At 39.3% G+C, this 27581-nt stretch overlaps 1 protein-coding gene and 1 long non-coding RNA gene across 7 annotated transcripts in view; one reads left to right on the forward strand and one right to left on the reverse strand.

Moving 5' to 3' along the window:
* Positions 1–24658, reverse strand: LOC139706075 (uncharacterized). Its single transcript, XR_011707789.1, has 2 exons — positions 24360–24658; positions 1–2854 (listed from the first exon to the last, which is right to left on the reverse strand). It is a non-coding gene; the product is annotated as an uncharacterized lncRNA (long non-coding RNA).
* Positions 24659–25508: 850 nt separating this feature from the next.
* The window catches only part of Tmem170b (transmembrane protein 170B), a 70110-nt gene continuing 68037 nt past the window's right edge, over positions 25509–27581 (forward strand). For all 6 annotated transcript variants that reach the window (XM_027948146.2, XM_027948143.2, XM_071613684.1 and 3 more), the window contains exon 1: positions 25509–25663. In XM_027948146.2, the coding sequence (XP_027803947.2) occupies positions 25567–25663 (97 nt within the window). In that variant the 5' untranslated portion in view covers positions 25509–25566. The remainder of the gene's footprint in view (positions 25664–27581) is intronic.

Here is a 27581-nt window from a genome sequence, read left to right on the forward strand (position 1 = left end):
TTTTAATCTTAATAAAAAGTGAGTTTTATTGATTTGAAAAAGAAAATTACAAAGCTGTGTCCTTGGTATCATAGATACCAAACACAGAAATACCGGCAAATTGAATCTAACGATATGGTATAAGAATGATAAACCATGACAAAGTAGAGCTTTATCCCAGGAATGCAAGGTGTTTCACATCTGAAAGTCAGTCCGTGTGTCTCCTCATATTGACAAAGGAACAACACCACAGGACCTTATTTTTTTAAAAAATATTTTTTTAGTTGTAAATGGACACAATACCTTTATTTTATTTATTTATCTTCATGTGCTGAGGATGGAACCCAGGGCCTCACATGTGCTAATAACCAAGCCCTCTACCACTGAGCCACAACCCCAGCTCCACAGGATCTTCTTAATGCATAAAACATATCTGGCAAAAAAAAAAAAACACAAAAAACTTGCCCATGATAAATAAACAACAACAAAAAATGAACATCTAAGCAAACTAGGAATAGAAGGGAGCTACTTTGACCTGATTAAGGACATCTTCAAAAACCTGGTTAGTACAACACTCAATGATGAAGGAGTCATTGTAGTCCCTCCAAGTTAGACACAGGGGAAAGATGTCTCCTTTAGTGTTGGAATGGAGGTCCTAGTCAGTGCGATAGGACAATAAGATGAAGTAAGGAGTAAAGTTTGTGTTCATGTAAGAATTCTCTTTTTTCCGCTGTAATATTCCAATCATATATTTTTAAAAATTTTTAAATTTATTATATATGACAACAGAATGCATTACGATTCATAGTACACATATAGAGCACAATTTTTCATATCTCTGGTTGTACACAAAGTAGAGTCACATCCTTTGTGTCTTCATACATACTTAGGGTGATGATGGTGCTGAGGATCGAACCCAGTGCCTCATGCGTGCTAGGTGAGCACTCTACCACTGAGCCCCAGCCCCAGTTCATGTAAGAATTCTAAGGAGCCTATGAGCTACTTGTGCAACTAATGAGCATATTTGACAATGTCACAGGATACACAATCAATGTTCTGCAATCAGTTGTTCTTTGCTAATGAACAGATTTGACAATGTCACAGGATACACAAGCAATGTTCTGAAATCAATTGATTTTAACAGCAAACAATTGGGAAATTTTTAAAACTCCATTTGTAGTAACATTTAGGAAAACAACATACTTAGAAACAAATGAAGCAAAAGCATATGAGACTTTCATACTAAAAATTTGAAAGTACTGCTGAAAGAAAAGTGATGAAAATTAAAATAAATGGATATATACCATGTTCATAGATTAGAAGAACCACAGAGGCTTGAAAAATGATGACGACTGAAGATTTATGCTATCTGAATAGAATAGATTTATGCTATTATAGATTTATTATAGATTATGCTAGAATAGATTTATGCTCTCTGAATACTAAAGCTACATTAATCAAGACAGCGTGGGACTATAATAAGAATTAACGAATTAATAGAGAGCCCAGAAATAGACTCATATTCATAGAGTCAATCAACCTCAACAGAAGCAACAAAGAAATCCACTGAGGCAAAGGAAAATCTTTTCAATAAAAGGTGCTGGAAAAAAATGGGTATTTAAACGGAAAAGGCTTACACATCAGGAGTCTGGAGGTTTTCCAGCATTCCTTCTATCTAGTATAGTAGTCTGGTGTGATATCGTTTTCTATTTATTTACACATTGGAAATGTAGTATCAGCCAATCAAAGTACTGTTTCCACTAATATGATGATATTTCTACGTCAGGGTAATTCTTTCTCTTTTTATAAAATAATACTATTAAATTATAAATTTAATAGTTTCTCATTAATGACAGCTCCAAAAATAATACAAAAATAAATAAAAATCATCCATGACCACACAACTCAGAAATTATGAAAATGACATTTTGGAGTAGTCTTCCTTATCTTCTGAATATGATGTCATAAAACATGTGTCATGTATTTCTTAAGCAAATATTAATTTGCATGCAATTTTTATTTTTTGAGACTTCTTGAGACTCAAATACTTTTGTTTTCATCATGTTAATATTAACTTTTATTGCAACCTATCTTATGACTTTTGTGATCGTGTTTTTTGACAACATAAATTTTAAATGTAAACAATATTCAAATCATACTTCCAGTTGAGATCTATTTCTGAAGTATCTGCCAGACTCATGAAGACTCTTCTTCTGTGGCAATTGCATATTTCACAATGGATTTCAATGTTGAAGAAGCACAGCTCAAGGAAGTGATTATATGGAACAAAGTTATTTTGGTTATCTCTCGTCACTTTTAGTTTACTTTGTTTGCTTAGTTCTTCCCTTGCCTCTGTTGAAATTTAGGGAAGGTCACAAAACTGAGCATTTCGACATTACTTTTAAATATCCTGTTACAAGAAAAACCACAGAAGCCGTCTCCAGGCAGCCAAATAGACAGTAGATAATATTGTTCTGAGGTCACACACGATTGTTCAAGTTCTGGCAACCGGACTTAATTGGGTCAATTATGCTCTCTCCCAGGAATTTCAAAATCTGGTCCAAGAGTAAAGTTAATCTCTTCATGTGGCTGCAGCTGGAGCCCAATCTGTGGATTGAAGACCAGAATAAGGTGGTCTTCAGAGAGAAAGCCACCAAGAGGAGATAGAGGAAGGAGAAGCAGAGATGGACACAAGCACTTCCTGGATTCTGTCAGCTGCAGGTTTCACTTCCTTCCAGAACTCCAGTTGCATTCCTGTCTTTGGGTTCTGTGAAACTTCTCTGCAGTTATAAAATTCAACTCCCAACTTCTTCTTCTTCTTCTTCTTCTTCTTCTTCTTCTTCTTCTTTTGGTCAAGTTTTTATTATTTGGTTTGCTAAAGGGCCCACATAAAAAAAAAAAAAAAAGACTTGTGTGAGTTTGTTTCCCATAAAACCAACACTGCATTGATCATATGTCCTTGGCTTCGCACATGGTGAGTTACTTATTCATTCACTTAATCTAAGGGTCCATTTTAGCTGACAATTCAGAGCACTCCCTGCTCACTCACCAAGGTGTTGAATGTAGACTTCCCTTTCGGGAAGCTTCAGTGTCAAACTTTTATGCACGTGTTTCTGACCAGAGAGGGCAGACTGTCAGAAATACTTAGAATTTGACATTTAGTGACTCCTTCAGATTATTATGTTCTCAAAATTCTATTCCCTTCATGTTGTTCTTGGAAAGGAAATATGGTCTTGCTTGTCTTACTGTTATTTCAAATATAATCAATAAGTTGAACCCTGTGAGAATGAAGTATTTGAAAAGTTTGTCATTGAGTTCTGTTGTCAGAAATTTGGCTTGGGTTCAGCATACATTCATGTGACATATTTTTAGTGATGAAGACACAACAGCGACACTTATTCATATTGCTAAACAAAAATGCTCATTATGTTAGTCAGTTTTTTGTTATGATAACAAAATATCCAAGATAGTCAACTTATAAATAGAAAAATCCCTGGTCCATTGGCTCCGGGGTTGTGTGCCTTTGATGAAGAGGCACTCTGTGCTTATGTGGCAGAGCAAAACCAGGCACATCTTGGGCCAGGGAGAAAGAGCGAATGAGGAGGGGGAGAGAATCCCACTATTGTCTTTAAGGACACATCCACAATGACATAAAGACCTCCCACTGAGCACCATTTCCTCTTTTTTTGTTTCCTTTTTACTTGTGGTCCTGGGGATCAATCCAGGGCCTCAGGCAGACATTCTTCCACTGAACTCCATCCCCAGAGCTTTATATTTTTTATTTTGAGACAGAGTCTCACTAAATTGTCCTGGCTGACCTCAAACTTACAGTCCTCCTGCCTCAGCTTCTGAGTTGCTAGAATTACTGGCCTGTGTTACCACACCTGGGTTGGCCCCGTCTAAAGTTTCTACCAAGTCCTAAGCCTTTAATTCATGGGTCTTTGAGTGACATTCAGCATCCAAACTATAGCAACAATATAATTTTTATTGGTTATTATAGCTCTAAGGATGTATCAATAAAAACTTAGATAGCAGAGGATTAACACAATTTTAAAATATCTTGACAATTAATTTTTGCTCATTTGATTGGAAACATTACTCCCACAATGCATATTGAACACCCTGTCCATCTTAGGTGAAATATGTTCAACTTAGAAAAACAGCTTCTAGGCCATATTAAGCTCCAGAAACTTGTTTTTTTCCTGAACTTCTGTAAGGAACTTCACTCTCAAACTCTTGAAAAAGTTACTAAGTGAAAAACAAGAAATAATTATTCAATAAGTATCCACATTGTGCTAAGTGTCATGGGCACCATAGGGAAAAAATGACAAGATGAGATGTGGCCTTTGCCCTTGTTTGCCTAATAAAATAGTAAGGAAGAGATATAAAGCAACAATTCACAAAACAGGACAGCTCAGAGTGATGTGCTGCTGAGTTTTTAGTTATGAGATGGAGAAGAGAGAAATGGAGCCAACTTCAGTATAGAAGCTAAGAACAGAGGACACAGAGAAAAGACTCCACGATGCATTTCTGATAACTTTTCGATTGTTCTCTTTTGGGGGCCCCAGTGAAACGAATGGAAGCTGAAATGGTCAGAGAGAACTTACTGGGAGAGATGGGATTTGATTTTAGACCTGAAGGAAGAGACAAGATTGGACTGGACAAAGGGCTGAATGGACCATGTGAGCCAACACAGGGAGATGAGAATATGCCCGCTCTGCAGGAAGCAGTCGGCCTTACTGAAGCTGGAGAGCTTGCTGGGAGCCATGGGAAACAGCACTGGCTGAGCATGGTGGATAAAGAGATGTCAAACGCGTTTAAGCGTGAAACAGCAGAACATAAGGAATCACTGAACCAGGGAATAATATGATGAAGATTTGCGTTGGGAGGATTATGCAAGGCTATGCAGGATGCACTGGAAGGGAGGAAACCGGAGCCAGGCAAGCTAACTGGAGCATTGCAGTAGTAATCCTTCCGTGAGGCAGGGAAGACCTTCTCCAGGACAGTGTTGGTGCACTTGTGGGAAAGGATGGGAGCGTTTCAAGGAAGGAACATATCTTCAGCTCAAGCAGGATGAGTTGGAGATGACAGCAGAACTTCTTGTCTGGGATCTGGAGGCATGGGGCTGGAGCTTAGGGAGGGAGAGGACAGCCTGAGATGCAGATTGACATAGACACAGTCGTCAATGGCACAGAACTGGCCCAAAGAGTCCAACAGATTTTAATAAAGAGAATGTGAAGTGAGGAAGAGAGAAAGGTGGGTTGGTTGAATCTACATTTAGGGCATAGGACCGATGTCAGAGGGAACATGCAGGCTGGGATGGGAGAACCGGTGCTGCCAGAGAACTGAGCAACAAGAGGGGGCCCAGGAGCAGGATGTCACCAGTGCTGGAAGACACTGGATGATCAAGAAGATGAAGACATTTAGGAGGAGAATTTCAAAAGTGACCTGGGCCTGGAAACCAAATCATGCAGATGAAGAAGGGAAGGAGTGGGGAGGCGATGAACCTGCAGACACAGGCAGGACAATGAGGCAGGGTGAGCTGGGGCCCTAGTGACCAATCTTCTTGAATCTTGGTGCCGAACAACTGAACTCGCACAAGTTTACCCAAGTTCAGAGCACTGAGTTGAATGGTGCCCCTCAATACATGTCCTTCTCAGTACCCCAGAAGGTGACCTTAACTGGAAATAAGGTCACTGCAGATCTAATTAGTGAGGGTGAGGTTATCCTGGAGAAAGGTGGGTCCATAATGCAATGTGAGTGGTGTCTTTAGAAGAGGAGGAGAGAAACAGGCAGGCAAGACACCCATGTGATGACGGAGGTGGAGATCGGGGTCACACAGCTGCAAGCCAGGGCAGGCAATGAGGAGGAGCTCACAGGTGTGTTTCTAATTGAGGTCTATTCAGCAACTTCAAAGTAATTGACCAATTTCCGCCCACAAATTTATTTTTTCCTCATCATCGTTTAGGCCTCAGTATGTGTAAGAAGGAAATGGAATTGCTTTTCAAAGGGTTATGAAGAACAGAATGAGGGATGTGAAAATATTCAATAACCTGTTCACATCGCGTTCCTACTTCCAGAGGGGAGGGAGGAGGAGCGAAGGCCAACGGGACTTCTAAAATTCGTCCCTTCTTTAAGTGACTTCCACAGACATTCCAGAGGGGTGAGAAGGACCATTGATCAAATTAACAATGAAGGCAGGGACATAGCTCAGTGGCCAATGGCCAAGGCCTTACCCAGCAGGTGTGAGCCCCAGGTTCCTGCCCCAGCACTGGGAAAGGGGGTGGGGCACAATGAGATAATTTTTTCTTTCTTTAAAATAAAAATTTAGGAGAACATTTAATATGAAGTCTATTTTTAAACAATGGGGTCTTTGTAAATGGGTGTCTCATTTCGCATAGACAAAGAATTTGTCAGTGCCTAATCTCACTCTTGCATAAATTAAATTCCTTATTCATCCCTCTCCTGCACCTGTGTGCACCACAGTTTACACTAAAATGCTACACTGTACTTTATTGGAAGTTGAACATAAAAGGAGAGGCTTGCTTGGCAGCCAGACTCTGAGAAGCAAGAAACGCTCCGGTTGCCAGGAGGAAGTTGCATTTGTTGTGCAACTTGTTGGTGACAGGGAGCGCCTGGCCTAATTCTGAGATATGGCACCTGTTCAGTCATTGCCTAGCTCGGAGTCTTGCTCAACAAATATGAGTTCATTTGATTTTTAAGCATCGTCTCCATTCCTTTGGTCATCAGGAAAGATGACGACACTCAGGAATAGACTGTCTAATTTAATTGATCTGACCATGTCTCAGACTTGGAATTGGATTGCATGGTCTTGGCTATGAGGAAGGTCTTCAACCTCATACATTTACAGTGGGCCAGATGTTTGCCTTGTCCTATTTTTATGACCCCCTTGGCATTTATGGAAAATAGATACATACCTCTGTCTGTTACTGAGTATACACAGGAATACCCACCTATATGTATTATGTAATATATGAAAAATATTTACTGAGTACACACATTGGATATAATATAAAAGTATATGTAATATGTGTTTTATTATATACATTGGTCCATTTTCTGTTGCTAGAACAAAATACCTGAGATGAGACTTTATATATTTATGTTTATCATTTCAGAGGCTGGAAATTTAAGATAGAGTGAGTAGCCTCATCTGTTGGGTCTCTGGCAAGTGGTCCCCCCCAACCCCCTCAGCTGCTTCACAACATGGAAGAGAAGAAATGGAAAGGGAACTGGCCACAGGTGGAAAAGGCCAAGCTCATGGGGTGTCCTTGCTTGATAACAACCTACTCTCTGGAGAATGTAACCTTGAAATGTATCCTGGTAAGGTGTAACAAATACCTGGGAAAACAGCTTACAAAATGAAAAGGTTTATTTGGACTCATAATTTTGGAGGTTTCATTTCGTGATTGGTTGGCCCCATTGTGGCAAGGCAGTAGGTAAGGATGAGAATACATGGCAGAGGAAGTGGTGCCCAAGCCCATCCCTGACCCACATGTGAATGTCGCCCTGCGTGGACTGAGCAATGTTTGAGCCATTAGTCAGGGAAGCCTGGTTTGGGGAACTCTCAGTAGGAATCCATTGGTTGGAGAATGCCTAAATACCCTGGTGCCCTGTTCTAGCTCACCACTCAAATTCAAGCATAGCCTCCCAGAGATGGGTGTAGCTTGTCCAATGCCAATCAACCAGTTTACTGCAAGACCCCTGCCACACCAAGAAGCAAGTGTAAAACATGACTCCACCCATTGAAACCTTACCTCTGCCTTAGATGTGTTCCCCCTTAAATAAAGAATCAGGCCTTTTTTCAGTTCCAGCACCTATCAGGACTGGAAGATCCATCAGGTGCTCTGCTTTTTAAAAATCTGACCTTTGGCTCTGTCTTTATTTCTTACTGATTGTATCAGACTTCTATTTTCCCAGGCGACTAACACCTCCTGAGCAGGCACCTGCTCTGTTGGGGCGCTGGCCACTCTGATACAAAGTGGCTTACCTTGTGGCCAAGAATGAACCAGAGAGAGAAGAAAAGAAGGGGCTAGGGTCCCACTATCCCTTTTAAGGTCTCACTCCCAAGGACCTACAGACCTCCCACCAGGACCCACCTGATAACATTTCCACCTAGTTTCCTAATAGGGCCAGGCTGAGGACTAAGCCTTCAACCCACAGGCCTTTGGGAGACATCCCAGATCTCAACCACAGTGAGCTCTTTGGTACCTATGGTCATGCCAGGGTTTTGTGTTGTCTTCTGTCCAGGCCAGAGAAAGTCATGGGAAGTTCAGGCCTGCTTTGTAGCACTTTGAATTTTTATCTTTTTCTTTCATTCAAAGGTAAAGCCAAGCAACAACAATAAAACTTCAAGGACTAAGTTGTCATTTCCATCAGTTTCCTTAAAGTCAATGATGAAATAATAGTGTGTAACTAACAGAAGCCAGGAGGACACAGGAGGAGGAGGAAGGTTTAAATACGACCATTTCCTCATGTTTCAGAGCTGGGATTGAAAAGATCACTGAAAGTGGCTACGACTTGGGAAGACTCCACAGAAACAACTGTGGTTGAGCAGTAAGTGTCTGGGGACAAGGGGTGGAGGGAGACTTCCCTTTTCTTTTTTTATTAATTATTTTATTTGTTCTTTTTAGTTATACATGACAGTAGAATGTATTTTGACATATTCTATATATGTGGAGTATAACTTCCCATTCTTGTGGTTATATATGATGTGGAGTTACACTGATTGTGTATTCATATATAAACATAGGAAAGTTATGTCTGGTTCATTCTACTGTCTTTCCCATTCCCATCTCCACGCCCTTCCCTTCATTCCCCTTTGTCTAATCCAGTGACCTTTATTCTCTCCAACCCTTACTGCGTGTTAACATCCAGATATCAGAGAAAATATTAGCCTTTGGTTTGGGGGGATTGGCTTATTTAACTCAGCATGATAGTCTCCAGTTCCATTTATTGGCAAATGCCATAATTTCATTCTTCTTTATAGCTGAGTAATACTCCATTGTGTATATGTACCATATTTTCTTTATCCATTCATCTATTGAAGAGCACCTAGGATGGTTCCCAAGCTTAGCTATTGTGAACTAAGCTGCTATGAACATCGATATGGCCATGTCACTGTAGTATGCTAATTTTTAAGTCCTTTGGGTATATGCTGAGGAATGGGATAACTGGGAAAAATGGTGGTTCCATTCCAAGTTTTCTGAGGAATTGGAGGGAGAATTTTCACTGAACATGCTTCACATGATTAGAGTTTTGAGCCATCTGAATCTATAAATTAAAATAAAGTAGGAAAACTGAGGTAGATGCTTGCCCATCAAAAGAATCTGTCACAAGTCTTTTGAGCTTGTTATTCAGAAGAAGTATCTTTAGAAAGTAGCCATTCCTCAGAGAGCTCCAAAAATTTCCTAATATGTACATGGGACAGTAATAAAAACTAGCCCCTACTGAGTATTTATAGCTCCAGAGTCCACTCTAAATACTTAGGAACTTAAATATTAAGTACTCTGATCCTCAGAATAGCTCAAGAAATAGTATAATGAAATGCACAGTATCCATAATGAATAATAATGTCTACAAAATATATATGATCATAAAATGTAATTCCCATATTTAATATGATGGAACGGAAGCTTGGAGAGTAAAGTAACTCATCAAATGTTAAGTGCTCTGGGCTGGGGTTGTGGCTCGGTGGTGGAGCGCTTGCCTAGCATATATGGGGCACCAGGTTTGATCCTAAGCACCACAAGTAAATAAATAAAATAAAGGTATTGTGTCCATCTACAATAAAAAAAAACTTTTAAAAAATGTTAAGTGTTCACATTTGGTAGTGCAGTAAAGTTAGAATTAGAACCCAGGTAATTTATAAGTAAAGGTGAAGAGTAGACAAAATATACAATCTACCAAAATCTGATGGAGAAGGGGAAGGACAGGTGGGAGGAAGTGAAGGTGTCTATTTTCAGAACTGCTTAGAGTGAATGGTCAAAAGGTATGATGTACATGGGGGAAGGAGTGTCCATCACTTCTCTGGTGACTGAGATACCATGAAAAAGAAGCCTAGAACCAACCCCAAATTATAAAGAATGTATGAACAAAGCAAAGGAAACACAATCCATAACAATGAAATGCTTCTTTAAAAAGACACTGTGAAAATAGAATAACTATGACACAGTGAATATGACATAGTTATTATTAACAAACAGAAATGGTCTAATTTCTTCCATTAAAATAGGTGTCTCCTATTGCATTGCAAAGTCACTCAACAAGAAAACCTATAAAACAAAATGATTTGGAAAGACGGAAATGGCAAATGCTTAGAGAAATTAGGAGTCTTGCCTGACCTTATCATCCAACAAGATTAAATTAAATTTTAAAAATATTTTATGATACCAATTAAGACATTTTTATTGAGAAAGTAAAATCATAATTAAAAACTTAAAAACATGAATATCTGTTCTCTGGAAGACATAGAATCCAAATTGATAAAGCTTAAAATACAAAAAGTACAGGAAGAAACAGGTAGAAATACATTGTTTTCAGGAGATGTTCCTTGGCCTGTGTTGGACTACGAATTTGCTGTGCCTACCCCTCTGCTCTTGCTATCCTTCCTTGGATGTAGAATATAATCCTTTATTCTATTCACTTTAGGCTTCTCCATGCAACCTACTTTGGCCAAAGGAACATGAGTGACAAGGACATGTCAGTGACAGGGACTACTATTTCTGGGCATAAACTTCAACTGTGTGGTTTGACCCTGCACTCTGTCCTTGTACATTAGGGGACAGGGTAAGGTGAATACACAGGGTCACCCAAGTGCAGGATGGGATTCTCTTTTTATTTAAAACTTTGATATTCTGTTTATCATGAATTTTTGCAGTACTGATGATTTTTCAAAACACTGCATCAGGATATTATTCATCTTGATAATGAAGTTTTTTTTTTAAGTCACCTTAAAATTTGCAGGCAAGAAAAGTGTCCTGCTGTGGCCCTGGTTCCTTCCCTACATCTCAAGAAGAGCACGCATGTGGAGAATGGCTACTTCTTCAGTCCTGAGTCCAAAATAAGACCTGTAGTTCTCATGCAGCCCAAGTGAGGAGTAAAATTAGTTGCCTAATCCAATGAGATTTGGAATTACTTTGTTTTGCAGTATGGGCTACTGGAACTGACAGCCTAAGACAGATGAAATAGACAAAAATAAGTGAGACGACAGAAGACCTTTGGTAGCATAATAAAGATTGTAGATATTATTCATAAATTCTGACACTATGCTCTCAAAACAGAATACAACCTTATTTTTTGTGTACCCACTTACCCAAATTAACCATGAACTGGGCCACAAGGAAAACTTCAATAAATCCCAAAGAGTAGAAATGTTATGGTTTTTAATACTTTAATAAAATCGTAATTAGACTATCAATTGCTAACAAACATACAATCCTTTTTCTCCAAAAGCTGAAAAAAAATGTTCTTTCAAATAATTTCAAAGTAGTTCAGTCCAAACTAAAATGATAGGATTTTTAAACAATAATAATACAACATGTTACTAGAACACTATGTATCAAAAGCTATAGGATATATAACTAAACACTTACTCATTGTAAATTCAATCTTAAAAATGTATATATGTATGTGTGCATGTGTACCTACATGCTGAGGATTACTTACATACATGCTGAGGATTGAACCCAAGGTCTTGCCCATACTAGGCAACTTGTAATATGCACATCAAAAACCAAAAAAAATAGAAGACCTAGTTAATTAGGAAAAGCATAAAATAGTCATCAAATATAATTAAGATAAAGTGAAAGAAAATATAAATTCACAAAATAAGCAATATGTTGAGGAAGTTAAAAGAATTGTGAGGGGGAGATCCACCTACACTGGCCTGCGTGGTACCAAGACTCACAGTAGGCCCAGGTTCATCCCTCTACCGGGGGACACCCAACTACCCTCTTCCAACCAGCAGACTACTTTAGGAGCCCAGGCCGGCCCAGATCCACCCACACTGACTTGCACAGGACCCAGGTCCAGGGTAGGTCCAAATTTGCTACTCCCACCCACCACCTGGGAGCCTAAGCCTAATCCACTTCCATCTTGGGACACTGTAGTATTGGCCACAGCCTTCCCTACACAGTAGCCCCTGACTTTTTGACAACAGACAGGGCCTAGAAGCAGCTGCACAAAGAGCAGGCATCCCAAAGAGAGTGTGAGGCCCATCCTTTCAGCCCCATCTCTGTAAAACATTGCTTCCATCTTGGGACACCTCAATTATTATCTCGAGTTAACTTGGCTATTGCTGCCATCACCTTTAGATACAGTAGCATACACTGAGGGACGCCAGCAGGGTACAACAACAAGGTACCCAATCTGCATGGGTACTACAAGAATATAGGATAGAAACAGTAATATCTCAGATCCACACTGCAAGAAAGAAAAACACATAGACAACATGAAAAAATCTAGGGAGGAAAGTGCCCCAAACAAACCAGGATACTGTAATAACAGAACCCGTGGACAGTGAAGTTGATGAAATGTCAGAGAAGGAGTTCAGAAAGTTCATAATTAAAATGATCTGTGAATTAAAGAATGACCTAAATGAGCAAATACAGGCAAAAATTAGTCACTCCAACAAAGAGATAAGAGAGCAAATACAGGTAGCAAAAGATTATTTCAAGAAAGAGATAAAGACTCTGAATAAAATAGATAAATGGATAAAAAAGTGGGATATATACATAATGGAATATTACTCAGCAATAAAAGAGAATAAAATCATGGCATTTTCAGGTAAATGGATGGAGTTAGAGAAGATAATGCTAAGTGAAGTTAGCCAATCCCAAATAACCAAGTGCCAAATGTTTTCTCTGGTATATGAATAATAACCCTGATTCATAGTGGGATAGGGAGTGGGAGCATAGGAGGAATAGACAAACTCTAGATAGGGCAGAGGGATGGGAGGGGAAGAGAGGGGGCATAGGGTTAGGAATGATGGTGGAATATGATGGTCATTATTATCCAAAGTACATGTATGAAGACATGAATTGGTGTGAATATACTTTGTATACAACCAGAGATACGAAAAATTGTGCTCTATATGTATAATAAGAATTATAATGCATTCTACTGTCATAAATAAATAAATAAAATATTTAAAAACCAGTCAGAAATTCTTGAAGTGAAGGATACAAAAAAATAAATAAATAACTCAATAGAAAGCATAACCAACAGACTAGATCATTTGGAAGAAAGAACATCAGATAATGAAGACAAAGTATACAATCTGGAAAATAAAGTGGATCACACAGTGAAGATGGTAAGAAACCATGAACAGAACATCCAAGAATTATGGGGCAGCATCAAAAGACCAAATCTAAGAGTTACTGGGATAGAGGAAGGCAGAGAGTTTCAAACCAAAGGAATTCACAATCTCTTCAATGAGATAATATCAGAAAATTTCCCAAGCATGAACAACGAATTGGAAAACCAAATACAAGAGACTTACAGGACACCAAATGTACAAAATTACAACATACCTACACCAAGGCACATTCTAATGAAAAAGGCTAGCATACAGAATAAGGATGGAATCTTAACAGCTGCAAGAGACAGAAATCAGATCACATATGGGGGAGACCAATTTGTATCTCAGCAGATTTTTCAACCCAGACCCTCAAAGCCAGGAGATCCTGGAACAACATATACCAAGCCCTAAAAATAAAACGGATGCCAAGCAAGAATCTTATATCCAGCAAAATTAAGCTTTAGATTTGATGATGAAATAAAAACCTTCCATGATAAACAAAAGTTAAAAGAATTTACAGCTAGAAAGCCTTCATTACAGAACATCCTCAGCAAATATTCCACAAAGAAGAAATGAAAAACAATGATGAAAATCAGCAGAGGGAGGTACTACACTGAAGGAAAATCTAATCAGAGGAGAAACCAAGTCATGTTGAATACCCAAAATAAACAAAAATGGCTGGGAATACAAATCATGACTCAATAATAACCCTGAATGTTATATGGCCTAAATTCACCAATCAAAGGACACAGACTAGCAGATTGGATCAAAAAAAAAACAAAAAAACCCAACAATATGCTGCCTCTAAGAGAATCATCTCATAGGAAAAGACATCCACAGATTGAAGGTGAAGGGTTGAGAAAAGTCATACCACTCACATGGACTGTGGAAGCAAGCAGGGGTTTCCATACTCATATCAAATAAAGTAGATTTCAAGCTAAAGTTAATCAAAAAGGATAAAGAAGGACACTACATACTGCTCAAAGGAACCATACACCAACAAGACTTAACAATTATAAATATATGTGCCCCAAAACAATGGAGCATCTACGTTCATCAAATAAACTCTACTCAAGTTCATGAGTCAAATAGACCACAACACAATAATTTTGAGTGACTTTAGCATACCTCTTTCATCACTAGATAGATCTTTCAAACAAAACTGAACAAAGAAACTACAGAACTCAATAATACAATCAATAACTTAGACTTAATTGACATATATAGAATATTTCATCCTTCAACGAGCGAATACATTTTCTTCTCAGCAGCACATGGGTCCTTCTCTAAAATAGACCATATATATATTTTTAATTTTTTATTGTTGGTTGTTCAAAACATTACATAGTTCTTGATATATCATATTTCACACTTTGATTCAAGTGGGTTATGAACTCCCATTTTTACCCCATATACAGATTGCAGAATCACATCAGTTACACATCCATAGATTTACATAATGCCATACTAGTGTCTGTTGTATTCTGCTGCCTTTCCTATCCTCTACTATCCCCCCTCCCCTCCCCTTCCCTCTTCTCTCTCTGCCCCCTCTACTGTCATTCATTTCTCCCCCTTGTATTATTTTCCCCTTTCCCCTCACTTCCTCTTGTATGTACTTTTGTATAACCCTGAGGGTCTCCTTCCATTTCCATGCAATTTCCCTTCTCTCTCCCTTTCCCTCCCATCTCTCATCCCTGTTTAATGTTAATCTTCTTCTCATGCTCTTCGTCCCTACTCTGTTCTTAGTTACTCTCCTTATATCAAAGAAGACATTTGGCATTTGTTTTTTAGGGATTGGCTAGCTTCACTTAGCATAATCTGCTCTAATGCCATCCATTTCCCTGCAAATTCTATGATTTTGTCATTTTTTAATGCAGAGTAATACTCCATTGTGTATAAATGCCACATTTTTTTTTATCCATTCGTCTATTGAAGGGCATCTAGGTTGGTTCCACAGTCTTGCTATTGTGAATTGTGCTGCTATGAACATTGATGTAGCAGTGTCCCTGTAACATGCTCTTTTTAGGTCTTTAGGGAATAGACCAAGAAGGGGAATAGCTGGGTCAAATGGTGGTTCCATTCCCAGCTTTCCAAGAAATCTCCATACTGCTTTCCAAATTGGCTGCACCAATTTGCAGTCCCACCAGCAATGTACAAGTGTACCCTTTTCCCCACATCCTCGCCAGCACTTGTTGTTGTTTGACTTCATAATGGCTGCCAATCTTACTGGAGTGAGATGGTAGACCATATATTTTAGAGAAAGCAACTCTTAGCAAAAATAAAAAAGTTGAGATACTACCCTGCATTCTATCAGATCATAAGGAATGAAATTAGAAATCAATGATAAAATAAGAAATAAAAGCAACTTGAACACCTGGAGACTAAATAATATGCTACTGACTGAACAATGGGTTGCAGAAGACATCAAGGAGGAGATTAAAAAAATTTTAGAGGTAAATGAGAACACAGGTATAACTTACTGAAATCTCTGGGACACCATGAAAGCAGTTCTAAGAGGAAAATTCATTGCATGGAGTTCATTCCTTAAAATAAGAAAAAGTCAATAAATAAATGACTTAACATTACATCTCAAAGCCTTAGAAAAAGAAGAACAAATCTAAACCAAAGCAGTAGAAGACAGGAAATAATTCAAATCAGAGTTGAAATCACTGCAATTGAAACAAAAGAAACAATTGAAAAAATTGTCAGAACAAAAAGTTGGTTCATTGAAAAAATAAATAAAATTGACAGACCTTTAGCCATGCTAATGAAGAGAAGAAGAGAGAAAACCGAAATTACTAACATATGTGATGAAAAAGGAAATATCACTACAGACACTACGGAAATACAGAAGATAATTAGAAATTATTTTGAAAACTGTACTCCAATAAAATAGAAAATATCAAAGGCATTGATAAATTTTTAGAATCATATGATTTGCCCAAATTGAATCAGGATAATATACACAATTTAAACAGTCAATTTCAAGTGACAAAATAGTAGATGCCATAAAAAAATCTACCAACCAAGAAAAGCCCAGGACCGGTTGGATACACAGCTGAGTTCTACAAGACCTTTAAAGAAGAACTAATACCAATACTCTTCAATTTATTTCAGGAAATAGAAAAAGAAGGAGCACTTCCAAATTCATTCTATGAAGCCAATGTCACCCTGGTTCCAAAACTGGCAAAGACACATAAAAAAGAAAAATACATTTCAGACCAATATTTCTAATGAACATAGATGCAAAAATTCTCAATAAAATTCCGGCAAATCAAATACAAAAACACATCAAAAAGATTGTGCACCATGATCAAGTGGGATTCATCCCAGGGATAAAAGTTTGTTTCAACAAACAGAAATCAATAAATGTAATTCATGACATCAATAGACTTAAAGATAAGAGCCATATTATCATCTCAATAGATGCAGAAAAAAACATTTGACAAAATACAGCATGCTTTCATGTTCAAAACGCTAGAAAAATTAGGGAAAACAGGAACATATCTCAACATCATAAAGGCTGTCTATGTTAAGCCCCAGGCCAACATCATTCTAAATGGAGAAAAACTGAAGGCATTCACTCTAAAAACTAGAACAAGACAGGGATGCCATCTTTCACCACTTCTATTTAACATAGTTCTTGAAACACTGGCCAGAGCAATTAGACAGATGAAAGAAATTACAGGGATACAGATAGGAAAAGAAGAACTCAAACTAGCACTATTTGCTGACAATATGATTCTATACCTATAAGACCCAAAAAATTTCACCAAAAAACTTCTAGAACTAGTAAATTAATTCAGCAAAGTGGCAGGATATAAAATCAAAACCCCCAAATCAAAGTCATTTCTGTATATCAGTGACAAATCCTCTAAAAGGAACACTACCCCATTTACAACAGCCTCAAAAAACAAACAAACAAACAAACAAAAACAACCTTGGGAATCAACTTAACAAAAGAGGTGAAATATCTATATAATGAAAATTACAGAACCCTAAAGAAAGAAGACCAAGAAAAAATTAAAGAAGACCAAGAAGATGGAAATATCTACCTTGCTCTTGGATAGGCAGAATTAATATTATCAAAATGACCATACTACCATACTACCACTATACAGATTTAATGCAATTCTGATCAAAATCCCAATGACATTCCTCATAGAAATAGAAAAAGATTCATGAAATTCATCTGGAAATATAAGAGACCCAGAATAGCTAAAGCAATCCTTAGCAGGAAGAGTGAAGCAGGTGGTATCACTAGGCCAGACCTCAAACTATACTACAGAACAATAGTAACAAAAACAGCATGGTATTGGCACCAAAACAGACTGGTAGACCAATAGTATAGAATAGAGGACACAGAGCCTAACCCACAAAACTACAATTATATTAGACAAAGGTGCCAAAAACATGCATTGGAGAAAAGATAGCCTCTTCAACAAATGGTGCTGGGAAAACTGGAAATCCATATGCAACAAAATGAAATTAAATCCCCATCTCTCACCATGCACAAAACTCAACTCAAAATGGGTCAAGGACCTAGGAATAAAACTAGAGACCCTGCATCTAATAGAAGAAAAAGTAGGCCCTAATCTCCATCATGTGGGATTAGGCCCCAACTTCCTTAATAAGACTCCTATGGCACAAGAATTAAAACCAAGAATCAATAAATGGGATGGAATCAAACTAAAAACTTTCTTCTCAGCAAAAGAAACAATCTGTGAGGTAAATAGAGAGCCTACATCTTGGGAGCAAATCTTTACCCCTCACACATCAGTTATATCACTAATCTCTAGAGTATATAAAGAACTCAAAAAGCTAAGCACAAAGAACAAACAAACAAAAACCAAATAACCCAATCAACAAATGGGCCAAGGACCTGAACAGACATTTCTCAGAAGATGATATCCAATCAACCAACAAATATATGAAAAAATGTTCATCATTGCCAGCAATAAGAGAAATGCAAATCAAAACTACTCTAAAATTTCATCTCATTTCAATCAGAATGGCAGCTATTATGAAGACAAACAACAATAAGTGTTGGTGAGGATGTGGGGAAAATGGTACACTAATACACTGGTGGTAGGACTGCAAATTGGTGCAGCCAATATGGAAAGCAGTATGGAAATTTCTTGGAAAATTGGGAATGGAACCACCATTTGACTCAGCTATTCCTCTCCTCGGTCTATACCCAAAGGACTTAAAAACAGCATACTACAGGGACACAGCCACATCAATGTTTATTGCAGCACAATTCACAATAGCTAAACTGTGGAACCAACCTAGATGCCCTTCAATAGATGAATGGATAAAAAAAAAAATGTGGCATATAAACACATGAGCAATAAAAGAGACTGAAATCATGGCATTTACAGGTAATTGGATAGAGTTAGAGAAGATAATGCTAAGTGAAGTTAGCCAATCCCAAATAACCAAATGTCGAATATTTTCTTTGATATAAGGAGGCTGATTCATAGTCACGTAGGGAGGGAGAGCATGGGAGGATTAGACAAACTCTAGATAGAGCAGAGGGGTGGGAGGGGGCATGGGGTTAGAAATGAGGGTGGAATGTGATGGTCATTATTATCCAAAGTACATGTATGAAGACATGAATTGGTGTGAATATACTTTGTATACAACCAGAGATATGAAAAATTGTGTCATGTGTAATAAGAATTGTAATGCATTGTAATGCATTCTGCTTTCATATATAAATTTTAAAAATTAATTAAAAAATATCGTGAGGGGCATTGATTAATACTGCAACTAATTTTAAAAATTGTATCACATAAAAGTATGTACAAATGAAAAATTATAAAAGGAACTAAGAAGGGAAAAAAATACAAATGGACCAATTGCCACAGAGTGATGGAGAATGTGATACTAAACAGAAAAAGTTGGTAAAGTGCTTCCTTCCCTAAAGCATTGAGAACAATTTCACAATTGAACTTCACCAAACATTTTTTAAAAAGATAAATCTAAATAAGGAAAGGTTCCTAATTATTTTGCATACAGCTAACACAATATCAATTGAAAAAAAGACTCACTAAATTAAATGACTCTAAAGAGAAAAAAAAACAGATCAATTTCACTTACAATAAATATTGATGGACAAATTCTAATACTCATTTGAAACACAGAATTTAGTAGCATATTAAAAGAACATGAAGTCCTGACCAAGTGGCATTAATTCCAGCAATTCAAAGGAAGCATAATTAACTGTGTATATGGAACCAAAAGAAAAATCATATGGTTGAATCTTTAGATATTAAAAAGACATATTGAACAACCTTTCAAAATCAAAATTCCTAATAGCAATAGTTTAAATATTATTAATTTCTCCAAAGATTATTTATAAATGTTATATGATTTCAATGAAAATATAATCAATAATGCTTTTAGAATTAGGATGCTGATTTTAAAGTTCCTCTGGAACAATATACATTCAAGATCAATTAGAAAAAATTAAAATGGCAAATGAAAAAGGGGGAGCTATGTTAGCTGTATATTATACAGTTGAAGAAAATAAGAATAACTGGGGTAACTCATGTTAGATAGATAGGTGGAACAGAATTGAAAGTCCAGAAAAAAGCTTAAGTCTATGTGACTTTTGTACAATGACATAGCTGGTACTTTAGATTGGTGAGAAAATGATGATTTATTCAATAAATATTCAGGAACAATTGAGTAATAATCTAAAAAAAATCAGAACCTGTACTCAACTCCTGACGTTAAAAAATTCCAGGTGGACCAAAGGTGTAAGCATAAAAAAAATTAAAAACAGAAAAAGGAAACCCATACATTTCTAGAAAATTGTAGAAGACTTTAAGATATCAAGTCTGAGAGAAGATGTTTTAAAAACATGATACAAGACTCAGATACCATGAAAGAAAATACTGATGGCATAAATGTTAAGACTTTCTGCAAAAGTATTTGTTAAAGGTAAAAGGCAATTGGCTAACTGTTAAAGATCTACCTAGCATATCTCACAAATGGTTAACTTGTTAATGATATGAAAGCGCCTATGCATCATTTTTTAAAAGATAAATTACACAAAATAAGGGGCAAAAGCATAAATATTTAGAAAAGGTACTGCAAATGTTGAAAAAATTACTTAAAATTTTAAATCACTTAAAATCAGGAAAATGTCACTTTCACCATTTAGTGCATGGCATACAGTGTTTTCTTATATTTAGCTCAAAAACCAAATAATTTTAAAAACCTAATCCCCTGTGAGGTTTGGATCATTATTCTTCTGGTGGTGTTATATCAGAAGTGTGTGTATGTGTGTATGATTGTAGCAGAATATTTCCTTCTTTTTACCCTTACATTCAAGAGTATAAATTCTTAGGGTTCAAATATATGCTCTCTCTTTTTAAGAGTTGCGATGATGGGCAGGAGCTATGTTGAGAGAGGGAGGTCCCAGGCAGGAGATGGAATGTAAGTGGTTTGAAGCACAAGTAAGGTGTCAGTCTCCAAGAGGCAAAGGCTGAATGTTTTCTCTGATATTCAGATGCTAATTCATAATAAGGATGGGGGCTAGGGAAGAACAGAGATACTGATTAAGCCGAGGGTAGTGAAGGAATGGGAGGGGGTATAGGGGTCGGAAGGATAATAGAATCAATCAATGAATCGGACATTATGACCATATGTACATAAATGATTACACAACTGGTGTGATTCTACATCATGTACATCCAGAAGAATGAGAAGTTATACTCCATTTATGTATGATGTTTCAAAATGCATTCTATTGTCATGTATAACTAATTAAAACAAAATTTTTTAAAAAGTAGAGGGGAAAATGGAGAGAGAAGCAAATATTTATCTGTCCTTTCATTTTAAACATCCCCCTGTTTTTCAAGATTGCAGATGAAGGTCAAATCCTATAACCAACATAGAGCTACCCCTCTACCTTTTCTAGGCTGGGCTGGATCATTCAGCAGTTCCCAGATAGTAGCTTGATACCCTACCAGAGACACTGCCTACTGGAGAGATAAAACAGGATATATCTTTATTTCCTGGTCCCAGAAATTTCAGCTCGTAAATTCCCGAGGACAATTTTGAATGATCCTACTTTTGGTAGGTAGACTAAATATATCCAATTTCCACATTTCTATCTTTTTTTTTTTTTTTTTAACATTGGCACTTTCAGAGGAAGAAAATACCATTTATCTTGTTTCTTGGATGTCATGTGATGGAAATACCTCTTGACTTTAGTGTTTTGAGAAACATTTCAACATGTGAATTTTAGTATAGCCTATGTTTTAGAATAATATGCATATTTCTTCTTCCTCTCTTATCTGTCATTTCACCAAACTAATTTTATTTTCTTCCTCAAAAGATAACCAATAGAACTTTTTGTGTGTGTATGATCTGTGTATGAGAGAGAGAGGGAGGGAGGGAGGGAGAGATGGAGAAATGGAGACACACAGAGAGAGAGAGAGAATATGCACAGGAACAGGATTTGGGTAGAAATATGGGGGTGTGTCATTAGAAAAACAATCATCTAATGATGTTGTGGAGTTTTAGCACTATCCTTTTAAAAATTAAATGAGCTAATATAGTACTTGGTGCAATGCCTGGCATGACAAAGGAACTCTGTGATATTACTATATTTATTTGCGGTACTGGCGATTGAACCCAGTGATGCTCTACCACTGAGCTACATCCCCAGTCCTTTTAATTAATTAATTTACTTTTGAGAAAAGGTCTTGCTAAGTTGCCAAGGTTGGCTTGGAACTTGTGATCCTCCTCTCAACCTCCTTAGTAGCTGGGATTACAGGCATGTGCCACTGTGCCAGATAGTGGCACATGCTATATTTAAAAAGAATACAAAAATTTGAAGAGATACTATGATTATTCCTATTTTGTGGCTAGTAAGGGTTGGAGCCCGTGATCAAATCATACTTCCCAGATGCAGATCCACTGAACCTACCCAAGGTTTGATACTGATGAAAAAGAGTAAGCAGGAAAGGTGGAGAGAAAATATATCCTTGCAGTCAGTGTTTTCCTTAAAAGATCAATACCATTGAGCCTTCAAATTGATTGTAAAAGCATCTTTCTCAGCTCTCTCTAGACAACAGAAAAGACTATGGGTGTCTCTCACATATAGGCAAGAAATAAACTAAGAACTGCTTGTGAATTGTCTATTGCATACTCAAGGGCACAGGGTTGAAAGGGACCTCTTAGGATTCATCTGGGATGTTCCCTGATTTCTTGCAGAAATGTGACTAAACCATTCCTGGATTGATGGTTTGTTAACTCAATATCAAAAATCTGCAAGGAAAGGCAGTCGCAACCTTCATTTATGCCGCCACTCTCAACTAAATCAGTCAGGGTCATTGCAGGTGAATTGGGTTGGCACAAAATAATCACAAAGAGACAGAAAAAAATACCTTTTTCTTGGGTTTCAGTGATGGCTCCTCAGCCCCAGTTCCCACAAGGGAAGCAAGAGAGGCAGACAAGAGATAGAGAGAGACAGCACAGCGGAGGTGGGGTCTACCTGCTCCCAAGCAGAAGCCAGTTGCACACCTCCATCGCTCAAGGCTAAGGGTCCTGCTCAGCTCCTGTTCATTGCAGCACCGGACACTTCTGTATTGACTCAGTTTTGGTTTTCTTAACTCTGGCCCTTGGGACAATGTTCAATTCTCTTAAGGATATGGGCTCCCAACATAGAGGGTATCATTTGCATTATCAAGGCAAACAAAAATTAAATGTAATTAATTACCCTAGAGAGTAGTACCTTATTAATCTTCCAATCCTACAGATAATGCCTCACACAAAACATTACAGATAGTAGATGCAATAAATGCTTATTAACTTAAATTGAACTGAAAACTGGGTGAAGAGTGGTCTGTTTACCAAAGAGCATCATTTACTTACTCAAGGCTTCACTATCTCATTTCCAGTCATCAACACTTGGATTCCATCAAAAAAAAGAATCATGCAAAACAAGAAAATGCTAACTTTTTAATGAGGTTCATTCAATCATTCACTCAACAAATATTTATGGAGCACTTTGCTTGAAGCACTGCCCCAAGTTCTGAAAGTTTTAAATGCATGCCACCATGTTTTGAACATCATTATGTAATCTTAGAACACCCAAAGACCACACTGGCTCACTAACTTTCTGATATGAGTTTCATGAGCTCCTGTTCAGATTCTGCTAAGAGCCCTTCATGTGAGTAAAATCCTGCAGTGGTACCATTAAGTAATTTCCACGTGCCCATTCAGAACTTTAATGTTAGGGATTTAATATTGAGTTGACAGGTAGTGTGGTTGCTACAAAGAAAAATGGACTGGGAATTCAGACACTGAGTTCTAAAACAGTGTCAGCTCTATCAAGTTAATTAATTGTTTTTTTTTTCTGTGTGTAAAATAAAAATAACTAGAAAACCGTTAAGGCCTTTTTATATATGATATTCCATAGTCCTAAAGTAACAGACCTAATTAGTTCTAAATTCTAGGAGTAAGGCAAACTCTATTATGAGTTTTGGTTCAATTCTTATTAATGATCTCAAAATTTTCTTTTCCTGTTGTGAGATCAAAAAGACAATACATATAAATAAATAAGAATGTGTGTATGTCATTATTATTTTTAAAGTAATCACCAAGAGCAGCAGTTGACAGGCCACTCAATCCTTTAGTGCTTTGCCAAATATCCTTGACTTTGCTACAGTATGTATTTCTTCACTGCTTTTGTAAATTTTCTCACCAGATGTCAGAGGGACTTGAAAAAAGATGGAGTTGGAGCAGGGGTGGTCTAGTGCATATTTATGTTATTGCCAAATCTTAATTTTTAACAGGTTTCAAACTTCAAGGAGGAGTTCAACTTGTGTAGCTGAACAGAAGGTGCTCCTCGGGCTAACCTGGACATGAAGAAAGAGCAAACCTGGGTGGGGAGAGAGATCTAGGTTAAGTGCTGAGGGAAAAATAACAGACTTACACTTTGTATAGAAAGACTATTACCCTGAGTTAGAGCCCCTGAAGGCCTTGAGGATTAGGACACCGGCTGAGCCTCGCATCAATAGGTGATTACTGATCTCAGTACCTGGGGAGGCCCAAGTTCTCGCTGCAGGTAGAAAGGCGGCTGAATGACCAAGCGGATCCATTTCTTAGTGGCTTTCCCATGTATTCTGCCAGTAAGAGACTTTCCCATGTCGCAGAACTCACAGGAAAAACCCCCTCAAATTAAGAAATCTAAATGCTGAGATATTTACACCTTTAAAAAAAGTTGCATCCAAACACCTTTCATTCGAAGGTGACAGTTCGTGAACTGTCACAGCATCATCTCACCAAGTTTAGCAGCCCTCAGGACGCGCCAGAGCAGCCCTACACCCAGCGCGCACAGCCCAGCCCAGCGCAAAAGCTCCAGCTCTCCCAGGGCGCGCGCCCTGGGACCGGGGGCGAGGGGCGTGGAGGCGGTTCCCTTGGAGCACCCAATCGGCAGCGAGGCCCGGCGGTGGCGCCAGTGACGTAGGCCGCGCTTCCCTCCGCCCCACTGCGGGCGGACGCTGGGCGCTGTCAGCCACGCGAGCTCGAGCGCGAGGGGAGAGAGAGAAGGAGGGCTTTGGGACCCGCCGGCTGTCGCAGGACGGCGGGTCGCGGGGAGCGGGCGCAATGAGCATGCGCAGCCGCTCCAGGGAGGGCGGGGGAGGAGGGGCCGGGATGAGCAGACGCGCGCGCACGAGAGCCCCGCCGGCGGCCGCGGGTGGAGGGGGCGGTTCCTCGAGTGTCGGCGACCCGAGAGCGTGCGGGCGGGCGGCAGGTGCCGCCGCGGCCGCCGCCACATCCTCCTCCCGGCCCCGCATCTCCTCGTCCTCCCGCGGCGATGAATTGGGCCCCGTCGGGGGCTGCACCTGCTGGCTGCCCATCACCCCGGGCCTGCCGGTGTGACCTCGGCCTCGTCGCGTGTCGGGCCCCCGCGGCGCGGCGCTGCCCCTGAGAGGGAGCGGCGGCGGCCTCCTCCGCCCCGAGTGCTCGCTCGGGGGCCGCGCGGGGACAGCGCCCGGCCCCCTCCCCTCCCCGGTCCGCTGTCCTCAATGTCTCCCCGGCGGGGAGGGGGCTGCCTGGGAGACACGCTGAGCGGCCCCCCCCAGAGGCTCGTTGGCGGCAGCAGCAGCGCCCAGCCCGGCGCCCCGCAGCCTCCGCCGGCGGCGGCGGCCTGGAGGAGCCGCGCACCCGCCGCCGCCCCCCGAGCCTCGCAGCCGCCGCCGCCCGGCGCCCCAGGAGAGGGCGGCGGGCGCCCCCCGGGGAAGATGAAGGCGGAGGGGGGCGACCACTCCATGATCAACCTGTCGGTGCAGCAGGTCCTGAGCCTCTGGGCCCACGGGACGGTGCTGAGGAACCTCACGGGTAATTGATGCGCCCGGGCTGGGGACGGGAGGCGGTGCCGCCCCTCGCCTGCTGCCTCCGGTCCGCGGAGGGCGGGGGAGCGCTCCTGCCGCCCCACCCCCGTGCGCGCCCCTCTCGGAGCCAGCGGCCCCGGTCCCGGCGAGGAAGGTGTTAATGGGATCCGCTGTGTGCGGGTTCCGGGGGCGCCGGCGCCCTACACCGTTTGCTGAAGCGTCGGGGTGCATCCGCGACCCCCGCCTCCTGCCCGGCTCCCGGAGGCTGCCCAGCCGGTGTAGTACGCGCGGAGTAGCGTTAGTGCTGAGACTTGAGCACAGTTAGCTTTTATGTCTTCACCCTCCCCCTTTCATGCACACATGCACGCACACCTCGCTTCTTGCTGTTTGGATCTTTTTCTGGTGTGGCTCTTTTTCTGGCAAATCTCAAACCTAATGCAGGACATAAATTCCCTGCTCACAATGATCCATTTGCTTCCACCGTTATTTTCCATTTTTTTTTTTTTTTAAGCGATAGAGATGACTAAGTAGATTATAGTGGGTCAGGGGCTGGGCCAAGGTCTAGTGCTTTTAAGCATTTTAGCTTTATCTGTCCTCTCTCCCTCTCATTTCCTTTTGTCTGTTTCTCTCCCACCAGCTTCAAGCTGCTGCTTCTGTCACATTTGATAATTTTGTGTATTTCCCTTCATTCGTCAGTATTATCAGGAATTGGACTTCGCTAAATTTTAACATCAATTTACATTTATTAGAATAGACATAATACAGATAATTATTTTTATCTAATGTGTAGGTTTGCTCTGTGAAGAAACTTCTGGTTTTGTTAATGTGGAAGTACTTTTGAGTTACGAATTTTAAAAAATAGATTCATTTGCAATATGGTGAGTCCTCAGGAGCCGCTATGCAGAGGAGAAAAAACTTAAGACCATATTCAGGATTTAATTCTTGAATATGTGTAACACTGTTAATTTAAAATGAACATTAATGTTTCAAAATACATAATGTCAAATTGGTTAATAATGTATATTACAGATAAGTATCTATGCATTTGTATACTTTTAAAACATACAAATGTACATAGGTTTCTATATAAAAAATTCACATATTCACAGATAAAATTTAATGGGCTTATATACCACAAGGACAACTTTAAGGGCAATAATTTCCTTGGATGTGGAAACTACACAATTAAGGAAGGTTCTGGTTTATTCATTATCCTCACTTTTAAGGTGTAGTTTAACTTTGAGCACAGCCTTTACTTGGTGGCTGCAGGTCAAGAACATGTTTTTTGTTTAGTTTAGTTTTTTGGTACTGGGAATTGAATCAGGGGCATTTAACCACTGAGCCACATCCTCAGCTCTTTTATTTTATTTATTTATTTTTTTAAATTTTGAGACAGGGTCAAGCTAAGTTGCTTATGTCCTTGCTTAGTTGCTGAGGCTGGCCTTGAACTTGTGATCCTCCTGCCTCAGCCTCCTGAGCAGCTGGGATTACAGTTGTGGGCCATGGCCCCTGGTGGAACATGTTTTTATACTTCTGAAAAATTAAATTGACATAAAGACAATTTCATGATTTAGAAGTAGACAGCATTATCTTACTTATGGCTTTCCTTGTATTTATGCACAATTTCATACTTCAAAAGTATCAGTTATGTTTATTAGACTGAAATAAGTAAGGACTTAACAAAAATGTGTATTTGTATATATTAATGACTAGCTTAGCTCATCATAGGGTATTTAGAGAAAGTTAGTTTTGGAAGCATGTAAATGTAACTTACCTCGTGGCCAGATTCAACAGTATTTTAAAATGTAGAAGATTTTCATCCTAAATTGATTTCAATTCCACACATCGAGACCATTAGGTTCTTAATAGTTATCAAAGCAGGGTTAGCTTTAGTTATCTCCCAGTATGATCTTAATAATTACCAT

Source organism: Marmota flaviventris, chromosome 6 (genome assembly GCF_047511675.1).
Source record: "Marmota flaviventris isolate mMarFla1 chromosome 6, mMarFla1.hap1, whole genome shotgun sequence".
In the NCBI taxonomy this organism is placed as follows: domain Eukaryota; kingdom Metazoa; phylum Chordata; class Mammalia; order Rodentia; family Sciuridae; genus Marmota; species Marmota flaviventris.